General features: G+C 45.3%; 1 protein-coding gene across 1 annotated transcript in view; it reads left to right on the top strand.

Moving 5' to 3' along the window:
- Positions 1–568: 568 nt before the first annotated feature.
- LOC133375426 (IgGFc-binding protein-like) overlaps positions 569–17,884 on the top strand; it is a gene marked incomplete at its 3' end in the record, with an annotated part of 53,684 nt that continues 36,368 nt past the window's right edge. The window contains exons 1-13 of the mRNA XM_061607002.1: positions 569–800; positions 1,306–1,455; positions 2,877–3,136; positions 3,236–3,320; positions 5,090–5,167; positions 5,835–5,915; positions 6,937–7,017; positions 11,342–11,422; positions 12,369–12,449; positions 13,209–13,358; positions 13,672–13,931; positions 14,033–14,117; positions 17,798–17,884. Coding sequence (XP_061462986.1) covers positions 1,368–1,455; positions 2,877–3,136; positions 3,236–3,320; positions 5,090–5,167; positions 5,835–5,915; positions 6,937–7,017; positions 11,342–11,422; positions 12,369–12,449; positions 13,209–13,358; positions 13,672–13,931; positions 14,033–14,117; positions 17,798–17,884 — 1,417 coding nt within the window. The remainder of the gene's footprint in view (positions 801–1,305; positions 1,456–2,876; positions 3,137–3,235; positions 3,321–5,089; positions 5,168–5,834; positions 5,916–6,936; positions 7,018–11,341; positions 11,423–12,368; positions 12,450–13,208; positions 13,359–13,671; positions 13,932–14,032; positions 14,118–17,797) is intronic.

The following is a 17,884-nucleotide window of genomic DNA, read 5'->3' as shown; positions in this document are numbered from 1 at the left end:
TATCCCACCCTTCCTCCCAAAAGGAGCAAGGTCTCTACTTTAAGGGCTTGTTGAAAGAGGAAAATCTTTACTAGGTGCCGAAAAGACAACAGAGACAGCACCTGTCTGATCTTTAAGGGGAGGGAATTCCAAAGGGTTGGTGCCACTACTCTAAAGGTCCGCTTCCTATGTTGTGCTAAATGGACCTCGTGATGAGATGGTACCTGCAGGAGCTCCTCACCTGCAGAGTGCAGTGACCAGCTGGGTATATTAAAGGGTGAGGCAATCTCAAGATATGATGCAGGTGGGGTGGAAGAAACATGGCCACTAGTCTGTGCTCCATGAGCAGCGTACAGCTGAAATGAAATAAAGGTCTAGAATGCCAGGGGCTGTTTAAATCACCGAGAAACAGTGCATTAGTACAAGAGGGGGTGAAAAAGGATATCCTCCCTTCAGAATGAGACAAGAGAACAATGTCACAATGAGTAGGGCTCACTTGTTTGCTGATAACAGCACTTGCTTCAGGGTGATTCCTCTTGCTCCTTTGACTTGGCCTTTTCATGAACACTAAATTAAGAGGCCTACATCACAATGGGTGGGAACTTTTGCTTCAGGTTATAGGCTTAGCATAACACAATTTTCAGTATCTCACATCAGCTGAGGTTTTGGTAACGCACAAATTTGCACTGATTATTTACTTGGTCGAAAGCTAGGTAGTTAATTTACCGAGAGGTGCATCTCTTAGCTGCCACTTTCCTTCATCCTCCCAGCTCCTCCCTTCACCGCCCCACCAGGGACAGTCACTCCAGTCAACACGGCAGGTATGTGGACATATTGAGATGGGGTCCATCACTCAAGAGTTGAGCCCACTGGGAGGTGAAGATGGGAGGGAGCTCTATCCTGCTCGAAACTGGACATCCCCTCAACCTGCTGAGGGATGGGCCATCTGTTGCCCGGGGAAAGGGGAATCTTCTTAACTGGGAGGTCTCCAGAGCAGCCGTATCCTCTTCCCAGGTGGGTCCATGCAGTCCAGAGGGAGGGGGCGGACAAGGGTCTTCTGCTGGCGGGAGGGGAGAGAGAAGCTTGCAGCAGGACAGAATGATGCAGAGGGGACCCCCTTCCTCCATGGCTTATGGGCTTCCCCTCCAGGGTTTGGCTGCCAGTGGCCCTCAAGCCTCTGATGATCAGGAGTGGTTCTTCAGCCCAGGGAAGGGTGCCACACAGACTGCCTTTGGCCCATTGCATGCAGCAGCTGGAACCCTCCTGGACCCACTGGAGTGAGCCTTCCAAGGATGCACACCAACCATTCCCGTTTTGCCTTCTCAGATCCCACTGGCCACTGTGATTTCTCTTGCTCCTTTGATGAGGACTTCTGCTCCTGGAGGCAGATGGCCTCTGACAAGTTTGACTGGACACGACAGAAAGGCCAGACCCCCTCACCGAACACAGGACCGTCGTACGACCACACCTCAGGAGGTGAGAAAGGGATCGAAGTGTCTCCACTAAGGGAAGGAGGGCAGAAAGTCATGTTGGCTCCTTGATCTCTCAATGAAACGCTTGACCCAAACAGCCTTAGAGATCCCTGGCTGTGGACCAGGGATTGCAGTGAGCAGCAGCCGTGGAAACTATTATTTATATATATTATAATAATAATAGTAGTAGTAGTAGTAATAATAATAATAGTAATAATAAAGTTATATTTCTTTGATTTAGGACATTTATATCCTGCTTCTATTTAAGTGAAACTCTAAGCGGTGTACAACAAGGTTAAACATCTGAACAGGAAATACAACCCTACACAATCTATAAAACAGAATTGATAACAGAACATCCTCTTTCGTATCAACATAATTTAAACATCGCATATAAAAATGAACTACAAAAAAATACAAGAAAAATCATAGCAAACATAGTAGGCAGAACAAAATATCCCCTAGGCCTCAACAAAAAATGAACAAAACTCACGTTAAGAAAGATCAACCTTATTTTTAAATATGGTAAATTGGAAAAGAAAATGAAATCATTTCTTAATGAATATATATTATTAAAATTGCCAGCCCGCCTTACAATAGCAAACAGAATTTCATCTAACTACAGTTGAAAGTAGATACTACTCAGTTTACTCAATCCTACGCTTACAAGATCAACACTCACATTAATCAAACATATAGACATTGTAAACCAGTGCACTCAAGCTTACTGTTTTAACAGGCCTCAAATCACACTCTGCAAGCACTCACATAAATTCAGCCTCACATCTTAAAAATAACATCCACAATCAACCCTTCATCAAGAGACCCCAGGGTGGTTTGTAGCATACAATATAACAAGCAATATATACCAATACTTAATATAATATCTATACCATACAAAAATTAAAGTAATTAAATAAGAGAAAATATATAATAAAATACAAAATCTTAGATACCACTGTAAAACACAGTACATATATGATAGCAACAACCTAAGGAATAAGGGAGGGGGAAATTAGGAGCAGGGTGCATCAATACCAAAAACTATGTGCAAATACGTAACCTATTCTCAGTCTAGACAAAGGCAGTGCTTGATTCCCTGTTCCTGCCCTCACAGAATATGTCAGATCCTCCCAGCTGTCCCAGGAATCTTTCCTTTCTGCTTCCAGTCTCTCGCCCTGGAGATCTCCACTTGCCTGCTTCTCACACATGGACCTTCCTCCCTCTATCTGCCACTTTCATGTGGCCCCCCAAGACACCTTCTAGGCACCTTATTCTACATGCAATGATGGCAGCCGGCCAGATTAGGGTGCTGGTGGCCTGTTTCCTGCTGCAGATGGCCCAAGGATGGCATTGCAAACACCAGCTCGCAGCGATCAGGTGACAGAAAAGTCCGTCACTAACACACACGTTTCTCTTTTGCAGAGGGCTATTACATCTACCTAGACGGCAATGCTGCCAATAGAGGGGATGCAACACACCTGGCCAGCCCCATCTGCACCTCCCCCACACCCCACTGTTTCCGCTTCTGGTATCACATGTACGGCGTGGCCCAAACAATGGCGCTGCGTGTATATGCGGTCTTTGATCGTGCATCCCCTGAGCTGATCTGGACTCAGTCCGGGAACAAGGGAAACAAGTGGCTCAGAGCTGAAGTCAGCGTGCCTCACAGAGAAGACGTGCAGGTAATGGAGACCAGTCGGGCGACACACCTGCAGGTGTGGACAGCAGCGCCTGAGTCTTGTCCAGCCATGAAACTGACTGGAGATGCTTCTTCTCCCTAGATAATCCTTGAAGGCGTGCGGGGGGAAGACTTCCGCAGCGACGTGGCTGTGGATGACATCACCATAGAAGAGGGATATTGCCCAGGTAAGGACCCACCACCACCACCAATAAAGCTTCTCAGTGAGACCTGCGTGGGATGGCGTGGGAACCAGGGAGATCATCAACAGAACCTTGAGTTTTCCCAGAGTGGCTTATATTTTTGATGGTGCTGTGGTATTTGTCTGCGAGAGAGAAACACCCGTGGTAATTTAATTGTGAATGTTTATATTTTAATGGTTGCATAACTGGTTTTTATATTTGTACTCAGGGCTGCAACCCCTGCTCCCTTTGCTCGCCAGCCCTGCCTACACCCCACTCTACAGCACCCCCAAGGTCTCCACCCACCTCCTCTGCCAAGGCCCTTAGCCATCTCTCCATCCCCTCTTCCATGCTACCCCCTACCATTTGACCCACTTCCTCTGCCAGGTGCCCCTAGCCATTCCCCACCCCCTCACCAACCCCACCCCAATCCCACCACACATGGGTTGCCAGAGCCACCCTGCGCATGCATACTGGTCTCCGAAGCCCCGTCCCCCTCCCTGGATCGCCAAACTTCCCCCTTCCCAGGGTCTCCAAATCTATCCTATCTATGGGTTCCCAAGCCTCCCCTACCCGCCACAGGACTCCAAAACTCCCCTTGCCCCTTCCAAGTGTCTGCAGACCTCCCCCTTCAAGGGTCTCCAAATCAACCCCATGTACGGGTCTCCAAACCTTTCTCCTCCTCTTCCAAGGCTCCCCTCCCCCTCCAGAGGTCTCCAAACCTACCCCTTTGAATCCATCTCCAAGGGTCCCCCACACCCCACAGGTCTGAAAACCTCCCCCTAGGTCTCCGAACCTCCCCTGTCTGCCACGGGTCTCCAAACCTCCCCCCTCCCTCTTCATGGGTCTCCAAACCACCCCCACCACCCCCACAGGTCTCCAAACCACCCCTTCCTCTCCAGGGGTCTCCAACCCCCCTCCATTTACCTTATGGCCTTGCTGCTGCTGCTGCTGCTGCTGCTGCCTCACTTGCTCACTCACTTGCCTGCTAGGCCCGCCCACTAGGCCTGCTGCCCCTCTTGTCATTGTCGCTGCCTCCTCCTCCTTGCCTCACCATTGCAGGCAAGGTTTGCCTCTCCTGGCTGGTAAGAAACATGCTACCTGCGAACACTTCAGTGCAGGCAGAAGTATTCACAGGTAGCATGACACTTACAAAAATATAGTACAGAAAGAAACTACTTAGAAGCCTATTTTGGCATTAAGTCATATATATAAATTAGTAGATGCTGATGCTGATGATGCTGATGATGCTGTCAGTTCTTCAGAGCCCGCCCTGGGTTGTGATGTGGTGTCCATCTCCCAAAGATGCCTCCACCTCTTCCTCCTCCTTCGTCCCATCATGCATGACCAGCCATGTACAAGACTGAGAATTGGGGCATCTCACAAGGCATAGGGTGCTGGCTTCTCTTACAAGCCTCCCACATCCCTCACCTGAACATGTTTGGAAACTAAGGGTTGCATTCGATCCAGAGTAGTGCGGAGGTGAATGTTCTCCCCCTCTCCTCCCCTGCACTCCCAATCTCTTCTAGGGATTGCCCTCAACCTCCAGAGCAGATGTGGGGGTGGGGCGCATCCAGGGGGGAAAGAAGGGGGAAGCCTGTTGTGCGAGTGTGAATATTTTATTGAATACTACCCTAAGCGTCTTCAGTCTGGCTGTGTGCGTGCAAATGCAACATGTATCTCTGAGGTTCAGATGAGTAATGATTCATTCTCCCCTGAACCTCAGACTAGTATGGGATTTAAGCTTAAAGAATGACTGCTGTTTCTCATCACAGGGTATACTCCTCCACCACCCACAACTGTGAGCTCTGCTGCCACCACTAGCACAAGCAGCCCAACCCCTCCCAGCAAAGGTGAGAATAAAGAGGCTTTTAGGGGACTACCCCTTCTCCTGGAGATCTGCTATGTGTCTAGTCTGAACGCCTTTGGGAAAAAAGTGGTATAAAACTAAGGTCATCCGGAGATTTGAGGCGAGGTGTCAGCAGTATGCTGATGATACCCAGCTCTATTTCTCTGTAACATCTGAATCGGGAGAGGCCGTGCAACCAAGGGACCTCTGCCTGGACTTGGTGGTGGACTGGATGAGGGCCAATAAACTGTCTGAATCCTAGCAAGACAGAGGTGATATGAGTTGGTGGGTCCTGAGTTTGGATAATTGGTCAGTTGCCTGCTTTGGATGGGGTCATACTCCCTCTGGGAGATCAGGTCCATAGTCTGGGGATGCTCCTGGATCCATCTTTGTCGCTAGAAGGCCAGGTGACCTCAGTGGCTAGGAGTGCCTTTTACCAGGTTCGGCTCTTAAGACAGCTGTGACCATTTGTAGACAGGGATAGCCTGACCACTGTTATCAGTGCACTGGTAACCTCCAGGCTTGATTACTGTAATGTGCTCTATATTGGGCTGCCCTTGAGTTTGGTCCAGATCCTGCAGCTGGTGCAAAATGCAGCAGCGAGACTGCTCACTGGGAAAGGGTATTGCTCATCCCTGCAGCCAAAGATTAAATGCCGTTTCTCATCATAGAAGAAACAACAGCATCATCCACACTGCTGAGCTCCATCCCCACCACCATCCCCACCAGCAGCCCAGCCCCTCCCACCACAGGTGAGTTTCCGAGAATCAAGATCTCCTTGATTTAGCTGAGTGCCTTTTGCTGGCATTTCAGTTCTCTGCTGCATCTCCTGAAGTTTCAAATGCACAGAAATAACTGGTCTGTTACGACTGGTAGTTGAAAGAATCAGGAAACGTAAGGTTTATTGTTACAAAGAGGTAAAGTCAGACATGCTGAAAGAGCCATGAGGCCAGTACTCAGGAAGGCATTATTTATTTGTTTATTAATTAATTTAATTTAATTTATATGCCACCTTTCCTCCCAGAAGGAGCCCAGGACGGCAAACAAAACATTAAAAGCACTTTAAAACATCTTAAAAACAAAAGACTTTAAAACATATTAAAACAAGACATCTTTGAAAACATATTTTTTTTAAAAAACAGTCTTAAAAACATTTTGAAAAGCAATTCCAGCACAGATGCAGACTGGGATAAGGTCTTTACTTAAAAGGCTTGTTGAAAGAGGAAAGCATTCACTAGGCGCCGAAAAGATAACAGAGATGGTGCCTGTCTAATATGAGGGGAGGGAATTTCACAGGGTAGGTGCCGCTACACTAAAGGTCTGCTTCCTATGTTGTGTGGAATGGACCTCCTGCTAAGATGATATGTGCAGGAGCCCCTCATCTGCAGAGCACAGTGATCTACTGTGTATATAAGGGGTAAGACAATCTTTGTGGTATCCTGGTCCTGAGCTCTTTAGGGCTTTGTATACCAAAACTAGAACCTTGAACTTAGCCTTACTAACTGAGAAGAAAGACAGGAAGAGAAAGGAGGAAGGGGAGGAGCAAAGCCCACAAATACAACAAACACTTTAGAGGAGGAATCATCAGAGGGAAGAATAGATCGCCTTTCTAGCTGTCTCCCCCCCCCCTCGCGGTTCAGGTCACTTGTAACGTAATATCCTTGATATATAACATGGGCTGTGAGTATTGCTTGTTAAGGGGAGTGTCCTGAGTCCCCAGATAGTATGTGATATAAGCATAGAGTAAAGATTAAATGCCGTTTCTCATCATAGAAGAAACAACAGCATCATCCACACTGCTGAGCTCCATCCCCACCACCATCCGCACCAGCAGCCCAGCCCCTCCCACCACAGGTGAGTTTCCGAGAATCAAGATCTCCTTGATTTAGCTGAGTGCCTTTTGCTGGCATTTCAGTTCTCTGCTGCATCTCCTGAAGTTTCAAATGCACAGAAATAACTGGTCTGTTACGACTGGTAGTTGAAAGAATCAGGAAACGTAAGGTTTATTGTTACAAAGAGGTAAAGTCAGACATGCTGAAAGAGCCATGAGGCCAGTACTCAGGAAGGCATTATTTATTTGTTTATTAATTAATTTAATTTAATTTATATGCCATCTTTCCTCCCAGAAGGAGCCCAGGACGGCAAACAAAACATTAAAAGCACTTTAAAACATCTTAAAAACAAAAGACAATTCCAGCACAGATGCAGATTGGGATAAGGTCTCTACTTAAAAGGCTTGTTGAAAGAGGAAGGTCTTCAGTTGGTGCCAAAAAGATAACAGAGATGGCGCCTGTCTACTATTTAAGGGGAGGGAATTCCACAGGGTAGTTGCCGCCTGTTGCGTGTGCATGTATAGATCATACAAGGATGGAATCCAAGAGTCGCATAGAACAGGAATAAGACAGGCCAGGCAAGTTTCTTGTAAGAGTCTTTACTAGGCAAAGACATTAGACACAGTTCTCTTCACAGACAGCTTTTCCCCCCACACTGAGCTTTTCCAAACATCCCACCTTATCAGGCTTCCCAGCCAGCTACTGACCTTGGCAAACCTGGCGCTCTGTTCTCACAGCTTAACCCTTCTGCTTCAGGTTTCACTCTCCTTGCTAAAAACCCTGTCTGTGAGTCTCACAGCCTGCTTCACTGACCAACAGCCCCCACCTGAGACTCACAGATTACAAAACTTCATTGTTCATTATTACATTTCTACAATATTAACTTTTCATTACAATACATATCAGTACATGGTTTGTTTTCTTACAGTTTCTATTTACATTTTTCAATTCAGTTCTTGTTTCTTTATTTCTTTATTCACACAAGTTTTACAGAGTCATTTTTGTTCACTTTTATTTGATAATACATTTATATTTTATTCCTCAACACAAAACTTCCACATGAGATCCATTGTTTCTTTATCTATTGGTCCTTCTTTTTCCCATTCTACTGGATATTCATCTGTTTCATTATTCTGTTGTGTTACATTAAATGTGAATCTCTGAGGTGGTTGACCTTTCGTTTTTCTTTCTGATCTCCTAACATTATCTATTTCCATTTCTTCCTCACTTTCAATTTTACTTGGACCTGCACCTGTGTCTGCACTTGTACTTGGCATTTCTGTATCTTGCATTGCCATGTCTTCACTTCTCAGCCTTTTTACAGTACGTTTGCCACCGTGTATTAGATCAGTCAATGCAGTTCTTAATGGAATTTGCTGCCCAAAAGAAACATTTGCTGCTTCCTGCTTGCTTGCACTATCTAGGATAACTGTTTGACTGTCTCTCCAAGGTTTATCTATCACCTTTATGCTTCTGCTTAACACTACTTGTTGTTTCTCAGGCAACCAAACTCTATAATATGAATTCTGAAATCCCAAAATGCGTCCTGCCTGAGCTCTTGAGCCTAATTTACCATGCCTTTTCTGTTTTTCAACATGTACCCAGCATTTTGCCCCAAAACGTTCTATGTGTTTCACCCTGGGCTTTCTTCCAGTCAGTTTCTCATAGGGAGACATGCCTATTGTTCTGTGCATGAGACGGTTCTGAATATAAACAGTGTACAGAATACATTCACCCCAATAAGTGTTATTCATATCAGCATCTGCTAGCATGGCTCTCATTGAATCCTGCAATGACCGGTTCCTCCTCTCTGCAGTTCCGTTGGAGGATGGGCTGAAGGGAGCAGTGAGACTCTGTATTATTCCCTTCTTTTCCAAATATGTTTTAAATGAATTACTGGTAAATTCCCCACCTTGATCTGATTTGATATTTTTGATAACAACCCCATATTGTGTCTCTGTCCTCTGTATAAATGCCTTCAATTTCTCTTCTGCTTCACTTTTCTTTTTCAATAAGAACACATGTGTAAATCTGGAGAAGTCATCCACAATCACTAAATAAAACCTTGCTCCACCTTTTGAGCACTGGAAAGGTCCAGCCAAATCCACATGTATGAGCTGATAGGGTTCAGTGGTCGTGCTTTCACAGCTCTTATTTACCGGAGTCACAGTCATTTTTGTTTTATAGCATACTTCACACTCATCCACATGCTCACAATGTGTTAATTTCAAATCTTGACTATGCTTTGGGGTGTTTTGTACCTTTTCGAAATGTGCGTGTGCTAATTTTCTGTGCCATTCATGTAAACAATTATCATGTTTATCTTTATTAACTCCTATCCAAGCACACGTGGGTTTATCAAGATTGCACTCAACCATAAACATCTGGTTCTGTAATTTCCCTTGCATGCATATTTCACCATCCTTTCTCACAAAACATCTATCCCCTTCAAATGTAACTTTACAACCTATTTGAGCCAATTTTCTTACTGATAGAATGTTATATTTTAAACCAGAAACCAATAACACATCTGTTAATATAGTTCCCAAATTACTCAACCTGAGCGTGCCTTTTGCAATCGCGTCCTGAGTCGATCCGTCAGCCAGATAAATCTTCTCCTGCGCCAGCTTTGAAGTGTAAAATAAACTAGAGTCTGTGATTAGGCAATTAGACGCTCCACTGTCGAGAAGCCACTTAGAGTTAATGAGTTTATTGTCCTCCTTAGTAACAAAGTTCACGCTTGTTCTCTGACTTCCAAAGTCCCCTGTTATTCCTCTTCTTTAAACAATGTCTCTGTATATGTCCACGGGACCCACAAAAGTAACATATTTTATTCTCTTGCCTGCTTCTTTGATTTTGTTGTTGTTGTACAGCCACAGTCTCTTTTAACTCTGTTTTCTTATTCTCTTGTCTTCTATTCCACTCTTGTTGAAGTTTCTGTTCTACAAAGTCCAAATTCAGATGTCCGTCGGGTAAAGTTTCCAGACTAGAGACCATGACCTCCCATTTTTGATCAAATGAAGATAACAGTATATAGACCATCTGAATGTCACTATGATGCACTCCTCTATCTTGCAGCTCAGCATTTAATCTACGAAATTCAGCCAGATGCTCTGTCATAGTCACTTCATCTGTAAAACGCATCTGATAAAGTTTCCGTGCTAAACACAGCCTGCTCCCAGCAGTTTGCTGCACATGAGCGGCTCTTAGCTTCTCCCACATCTGATTAGCTGTCGGCTCATTACTCACCAGCAACAGTTGAGAATCAGACAGCCCCAGAGTAATAAAAGCCTTCGCTTTCTCATCTTTCTTCAACCACGCTGCTGAAGGAGCTGCCGGAGGGGGGTTTTCTACGACATCATTAAAATCTTCTTTAATCAGAACTGCTCTCATTCTCCATTTCCAGCTGGAGTAGTTTACAGCATTCAGCCTCTCCATCGGCATCCCGGATGACAGGTTTACAGCCATGTTGCCCACTCTTACTTGCCTCTTACTTGCACTTTGTTTCTCTCTGCACCAACGTCACGTCAACTGCTCTCGAACCCGCTACCTTGTATGATAAGCTGGGCCCATAACCCCTGTTGCGTGTGCGTGTATAGATCATACAAGGATGGAATCCAAGAGTCGCATAGAACAGGAATAAGACAGGCCAGGCAAGTTTCTTGTAAGAGTCTTTACTAGGCAAAGACATTAGACACAGTTCTCTTCACAGACAGCTTTTCCCCCACACTGAGCTTTTCCAAGCATCCCACCTTATCAGGCTTCCCAGCCAGCTGCTGACCTTGGCAAACCTGGCGCTCTGTTCTCACAGCTTAACCCTTCTGCTTCAGGTTTCACTCTCTTTGCTAAAAACCCTGTCTGTGAGTCTCACAGCCTGCTTCACTGACCAACATTATAAGTCCGCTTCCTATGTTGTGCGGAACGGACCTCCTGATAAGATGGTATGTGCAGGAGGTCCTCACCTGCAGAGGTCAGTGCTCAACTGGGTATATAAGTGGTAAGACGGTCTTTCAGGTATTGTGGTCCCAAGCTCTATAGGGCTTTGTACACCAAAACCAGAACCTTGAACTTAGCATTACTAACTGAGAAGAAAGACAGGAAGAGAAAGGAGGAAGGGGAGGAGCAAAGCCCACAAATACAACAAACACTTTAGAGGAGGAATCATCAGAGGGAAGAATAGATCGCCTTTCTGTCTCCCCCCCCCCCGGTTCAGGTCACTTGTAACGTAATATCCTTGGCATATAACATTGGCTGCGAGTATTGCTTGTTAAGGGGAGTGTCCTGAGTCCCCAGATAGTATGTGATATAAGCATAGAGTAAAGATTAAATGCCGTTTCTCATCATAGAAGAAACAACAGCATCACCCACACTGCTGAGCTCCATCCCCACCACCATCCCCACCAGCAGCCCAGCCCCTCCCACCACAGGTGAGTTTCCGAGAATCAAGATCTCCTTGATTTAGCTGAGTGCCTTTTGCTGGCATTTCAGTTCTCTGCTGCATCTCCTGAAGTTTCAAATGCACAGAAATAACTGGTCTGTTACGACTGGTAGTTGAAAGAATCAAGAAACGTAAGGTTTATTGTTACAAAGAGGTAAAGTCAGACATGCTGAAAGAGCCATGAGGCCAGTACTCAGGAAGGCATTATTTATTTGTTTATTAATTAATTAAATTTAATTTATATCCCACCTTTCCACCCAGAAGGAGCCCAGGACGGCAAACAAAACATTAAAAGCACTTTAAAACATCTTAAAAACAAAAGACAATTCCAGCACAGATGCAGATTGGGATAAGGTCTCTACTTAAAAGGCTTGTTGAAAGAGGAAGGTCTTCAGTTGGTGCCAAAAAGATAACAGAGATGGTGCCTGTCTACTATTTAAGGGGAGGGAATTCCACAGGGTAGGTGCCGCCACATTATAAGTCCGCTTCCTATGTTGTGTGGAACGGACCTCCTGATAAGATGGTATGTGCAGGAGGTCCTCACCTGCAGAGGTCAGTGCTCAACTGGGTATATAAGTGGTAAGACGGTCTTTCAGGTATTGTGGTCCCAAGCTCTATAGGGCTTTGTACACCAAAACCAGAACCTTGCACTTAGCATTACTAACTGAGAAGAAAGACAGGAAGAGAAAGGAGGAAGGGGAGGAGCAAAGCCCACAAATACAACAAACACTTTAGAGGAGGAATCATCAGAGGGAAGAATAGATCGCCTTTCTTGCTGTCTCCCCCCCCCCTCGCGGTTCAGGTCACTTGTAACATAATTTCCTTGGCATATAACATTGGCTGCGAGTATTGCTTCTTAAGGGGAGTGTCCTGAGTCCCCAGATAGTATGTGATATAAGCATAGAGTAAAGATTAAATGCCGTTTCTCATCATAGAAGAAACAACAGCATCATCCACACTGCTGAGCTCCATCCCCACCACCATCCCCACCAGCAGCCCAGCCCCTCCCACCACAGGTGAGTTTCCGAGAATCAAGATCTCCTTGATTTAGCTGAGTGCCTTTTGCTGGCATTTCAGTTCTCTGCTGCATCTCCTGAAGTTTCAAATGCACAGAAATAACTGGTCTGTTACGACTGGTAGTTGAAAGAATCAGGAAACGTAAGGTTTATTGTTACAAAGAGGTAAAGTCCTGAGGTTTCCCCTGCACATTAGATTGGCTTCAAGTATTGATTGTTAAGAGGGGTGCAATTGGGGTGGGGGGTGGAGGTGAGGATGCGGAGAGGTCCAGGGGTTTGTCTCTGACATCAAGAGATGAGGAGCACAAAGGTGGGAGGAGGGCTGTAACCTGCTCGAAACCGGACATCCTCTCAACCTGCTTGTCATGCTGAGGGATGGGCCATCAGTTGCCTGGGGAAATGGGAATCTTCCTAACTGGGAGGTCCCCAGAGCAGCCCTATCCCCTTCCCAGGTGGGTCCATACAGTCCAGAGGGAGATGGAGATGGACAAGGGGTCTTCTGCTGGTGGGAGGGGAGAGAGAAGCTTGCAGCAGGACAGAATGATGCAGAGGGGACCCCCCCTCCCTCCTCGGCTCATGGGCTTCTCCTCCAGGGTTTGGCTACCAGTGGCCCTCAAGCCTGTGATGGATCAGGAGTGGCCCTTCAGTCTCAGGAAGGCTCAGGAATGGGTCTTGGCCCGTTACATCCCCCCAACCCTGGTCCCACTTGAGTGAGCCTTCCAAGGATGCCCATCAACCTTTCCCCTCTTGCTTTCTCAGATTCCTCTGGTCACTGCGATTTCTCTTGCTCCTTTGACGTGGACTTCTGCTCCTGGACACAATCGATCTTCGACAGATTTGACTGGATACGACACAAAGGCCCGACATCCACGTCGGAAACGGGACCATCCTCTGACCACACCTCAGGAGGTGATGTAGGGACCAAATCATCTCCACCAAGGGAAGCTGGGCAGATAGGAGACCTACCTGCCCTCACTGAAATGTGTGAACCAGCCAGCCTAAGGCATTCCAAGGGCTTCCGCCAGGGATTGCCGCCACACTGGTGGAAACTCTAGCCTTGTTCTCCATGCAGCGATAGGAACTGGCCAGATGAGGGCGCTGATGGCCTGTTTCCTCCTGCACTGCAGCACCACCACTGCAGACGGCCCAGGGGTAGCATTGCACCTGCCAACTCTGCAGGGATGGCGGGATGCTCACTTACACATGTGTCTCTGTTTTTCAGAGGGCTACTACATCTACGTGGAAGGTGACAGCAGCACCCCAGGGGAGGTGGCACACCTGGTCAGCCCCTCGTGCAACGCCACTGGGCCCCAATGCTTCCACTTCTGGTATCACATGTACGGTGTAGCCAAGAGAATGGCACTGCGTGTTTACGTGGTCTCAAAGGGTACACCACCTGCAGTGGTCTGGACTCAGACGGGAAATAAGGGCAACCAGTGGCACCGAGCTGATGTGAACATGGATTATAAAGGAAAACTGCAGGTAATGGAGGCACTGCTGGGTGATGCACCTGCAAGCGTGGACAGCAGCACCTGCGCCTTCTCCATCTGGGACGCTCACTGTGAAATGCTTCTTCTCCCTAGATAATCTTCGAAGGCGTGAGGGGGGAAGACTTCCGCAATGACCTGGCTGTGGATGACGTCTCCATAGAACAGGGACGCTGTCCAGGTAAACTCCCCAGTCAAGATGTCTCAGAGCTTATCAGTTTGGCTGCACCAAAATGGATGACAATCCGTTGCTTTTCAGGCCATGGGGTGGGGAAAGGGAGAAGGAAATGCCCATGTCTTATTATGGCTTCATTTAGCTTCAATTAGTGCCGAATGTTGCTGTCCTGCTGTTGATGGGTTCAAGGCGAACAGATCATATAACATCAGTATGTTTACAATTACACTGGCTGCTGCTAAGCTTCTGAGCCCATTTCAAAGTGCTGGGTTTGACCTATAAAGCTCTTTATGGCTCCACAACATCTTCTGGAACACCTCTCCTCATATGAACCTACTCAGACCCTTAGATCTTCTTTTTGAGGCCCTTCTCTGCCCCCCTGAGGGTGGCTCAGCAGGTAGTGACAAGGGAGAGGGCCTTTTCAGTTGTGGCTCTCCATCTGTTGAATGTGCTTTCCAGTGAGCTCCACCTGGTGCCCTTTGTTGACCTCTGTTAATGGCAAGGCCGGCCTCCTTGCCAGTGTATGCACAGGGTGGACGGTTCTTGCTTTCTCCCTTCCCCCGTATCAACACAGAGTCCTTGCATGTTGAACGTTAGGCCACCTAAGTGCACAGGTTATCAACAGCAGTCGTCTAGTGCAGGTTCAAGATAGAGGAGACCCCACTCAAGAATTCTTGACACTTGGGAGGTACCAGACATTTTCTATTTGGAAATCAGACTTCAGATAGCAGAACAGTCTTTATAACATATGTTACTTATTCTGGCACACTACAACTAATAAGATGCATCCTAGGTGGCCTTAGCCATCATTGCAGAAACAGAAAACAAAAACAGAAATATATATATATATATCTGCACAAAAGAAATTGCTGGATATCCATTTAACACCAAAGTATAAAACTCTGAAGGCACATCTTAATTAAAACAAGTAACAATAGTTGAAGGACTGAGTTAAACTCAAAGTCATATCACGGAGCCAAACTACAAAGGAATGCCTGTCATGATACATCACCCACCAGATGTTATGGATGGAACAGATGGATGGGTCTCCTGCTTTCTTTAGTTAGTTAGAATTTATTTCGATCAAAGATCAGTACATAAAAGAGCAAGGTTAAACAAGATCATATAGGATACATAAAACCATAAATGAGTAGAAAGTATAAAATTAAAATCCGTATCAAATTTCCTATATAAGATCATTTATCCTTGTTTTCCGACATGTGATAGGAGCAGCACAAAAACTAGCCACTCTTACTGCAACCTGTGGACTCCTGCCTGCTTTCTTTGACCCCCCCTCCACTCTAGCAGAGCTGAGGGGCCCTGAGTGCTATGAGACCTGGCTTTTATACACTTTCTTTTTATGGGAAGGGGTTTCCCATGGTCTTTTTTCATAAATTCGTTCCTACAGATTTGTCATAAACATTCTCATGGGACAATCTTACAAACAAAACCCTTTCCATTCTCATAGATTTCTGTTTTATAAACATAGGATTTCTCAGAGATTCATATCAGTTCATAGGTGAATTAGCCAGGTTACTGCTGGCCATTCAGAAAATCTTACTAAGACACTTGAGGACCTGTTCTCTTCATTGTTTACGTTCTAACACAGACTTCTCAGACTTATTGATGTTAGAACTACTATCTTGGCTGTATGCCCAGACTTGGGTACAGAAACACTTGTCTTTTTAAAAATGTTTTTTCTCCAACTCTGAAGGGGGGTAATTTCAGACTGCTCCTGTTTTACTGTTTGGCTTTTGTACCTATAGCAAACTTTATACACTAGTTCAATCAGGGTTAAGCATCTTCTAAGCAAATCTAAGGATATGTAAATGATTTCAGAACATTATATGTATATTTTAAACCATTATCTGGATCTTCCCATTACACATCTTTTCAGCACCAGGTAAAAATTTATCTTTTTTCTCCAGGCTTTTGGTAGACTAAGATGATACTGCTTGTTATTAGTGTGCTGCCCAAGCTTCCTGTGGATGTTATGGGGGTTGTTTTGTTCTGTTTTTAGGTATAATGTGTTTATGTTTATATTCTGTTTAAGATCTGTTTTTATGATGTTTTAAAGTGTTTTAGTGCTTTGTTTGCCGCCCTGGGCTCCTGCTGGGAGGAAGGGCGGGATACAAATTAATTAATTAAATAATAAATAAATAAATTCTTATGTGTTGCCAGTCACCTGGAGACCTTCAGGTAACAATCGACTAACAAACCTTAGAAATAATAAAATAAATAATAATAAATGTCTGTACTTCAGAGTGTACTCTGGGTTGTAAAATGTGACTTTGTCATCGTACAAGATCAGTTGGGCCCTTGTGTGAGCATGAAAGACGCATAAAAGGCTTTAGGGAATGGGCTTCTCCTGGGAGTGTACTTCATCAGCCTGAAGAGGAACACATCTGGAAGCCAAGTATTATTTATTTATTTATTATTTGATTTATATCCTGCCCTTCCTCCCAGCAGGAGCCCAGGGCGGCAAACAAAAGCACCAAAAACACTTTAGAACATCATAAAAACAGACCTTAAAATACTGTCGCGGAGTGGTGAGATTTCAGGGGTCCCTGCACTCATCCAGGGTTTGGTTTCCTTTGGGAAGAAGGTCAGTGGAGCCTGCAGTGTCTTTATGAAATATGTTTTATTTACACACATTCCAACCTGAGCTTAGGATGGAGGGGTTCAAGGCATCAGCAGTCCAGTATCCAGCTTTTCCATCAGTGTTACAGGAGGCATCCTATAGCCATGATGCAGAGAGCCAGCCTCTCTGCCTGGCTCCAGTCCCCAGCAATTCTCCTCAGACAACTCTCTACACACACTCCAAGCACAAACTTCTGCTAGCTGCCAGGAGGGAGGGGGAGGCTCTCCTGCAGAGTTTAAAATGAGAAAAGGATCTTCCTGGCTCATTCACCAGTTACTGGGCACCTGAAAGACCCATTAGCAACTTGGCCATGCTATTAGCTTAACAAAAGAAATTCTGGCAGAGCCAGCCGTAAGGCACAGGATTCCAAATCAGAAGCTGAAAGGGGATGCACAGGAACCATCCATTCCAACCCCCATGCTCATAACAATACATTAAAATCAAACAATGCTAAAAACATTTTTTTTAAGAAAAGCTTTAAAAACATCTTTTAAAAGGGGTTAAAAACATATTCTTTTTTAAAAAACAAAACATTAAAAAGCAAATCCAACACAGACACAGATTGGGATAAGATCTCAACTTAAAAGGCTTGTTGAAAGAGGAAAGTCTTCAAAAGGCGCCAAAAAGATAACAGAGATGGCGCCTGCCTAATATTTAAGGGGAGGGAGTTCCACAGGGTAGGTGCCGCCACACTAAAGGTCCGCTTCCTATGTTGCGCGGAATGGACCTCCTGATAAGATGGCATCTGCAGGAGGCCCTCACCTGCAGAGCACAGTGATTGACTGGGTATATAAGTATTACAAACTACTTACTTTGAGCCCAAGTATATATATAAGTTTTAGTTTTAAATGTTATTATATATGCTATAAGTTTTGTAAAAGATTGGTTTTAGATATTACTTCTGTACATAAGTGTTTTATTTGGCTAAAACCTTTATTTGGTTGCCTGCAATAAACTGTCTGTCTACAGTTCTGTATATATAAGGGCATTTTATGTCATTGTGCCTGTTTCTGGTCATTTTACTCTCTGCCATTTTTCATCATAGAAGAAACATCATTATCACCCACAGCAGTGAGCTCCATCACTACCACCATCCACACCAGTAGAAACAACCCAAGCTCTCCCTCCACAG

The sequence above is a fragment of the Rhineura floridana genome, unplaced genomic scaffold (assembly GCF_030035675.1).
Source record: "Rhineura floridana isolate rRhiFlo1 unplaced genomic scaffold, rRhiFlo1.hap2 scaffold_38, whole genome shotgun sequence".
Lineage (NCBI taxonomy): Eukaryota > Metazoa > Chordata > Lepidosauria > Squamata > Rhineuridae > Rhineura > Rhineura floridana.
Note: the sequence above shows the minus strand (reverse complement) of the source record. Positions and strands in the feature narration are given on the sequence as shown.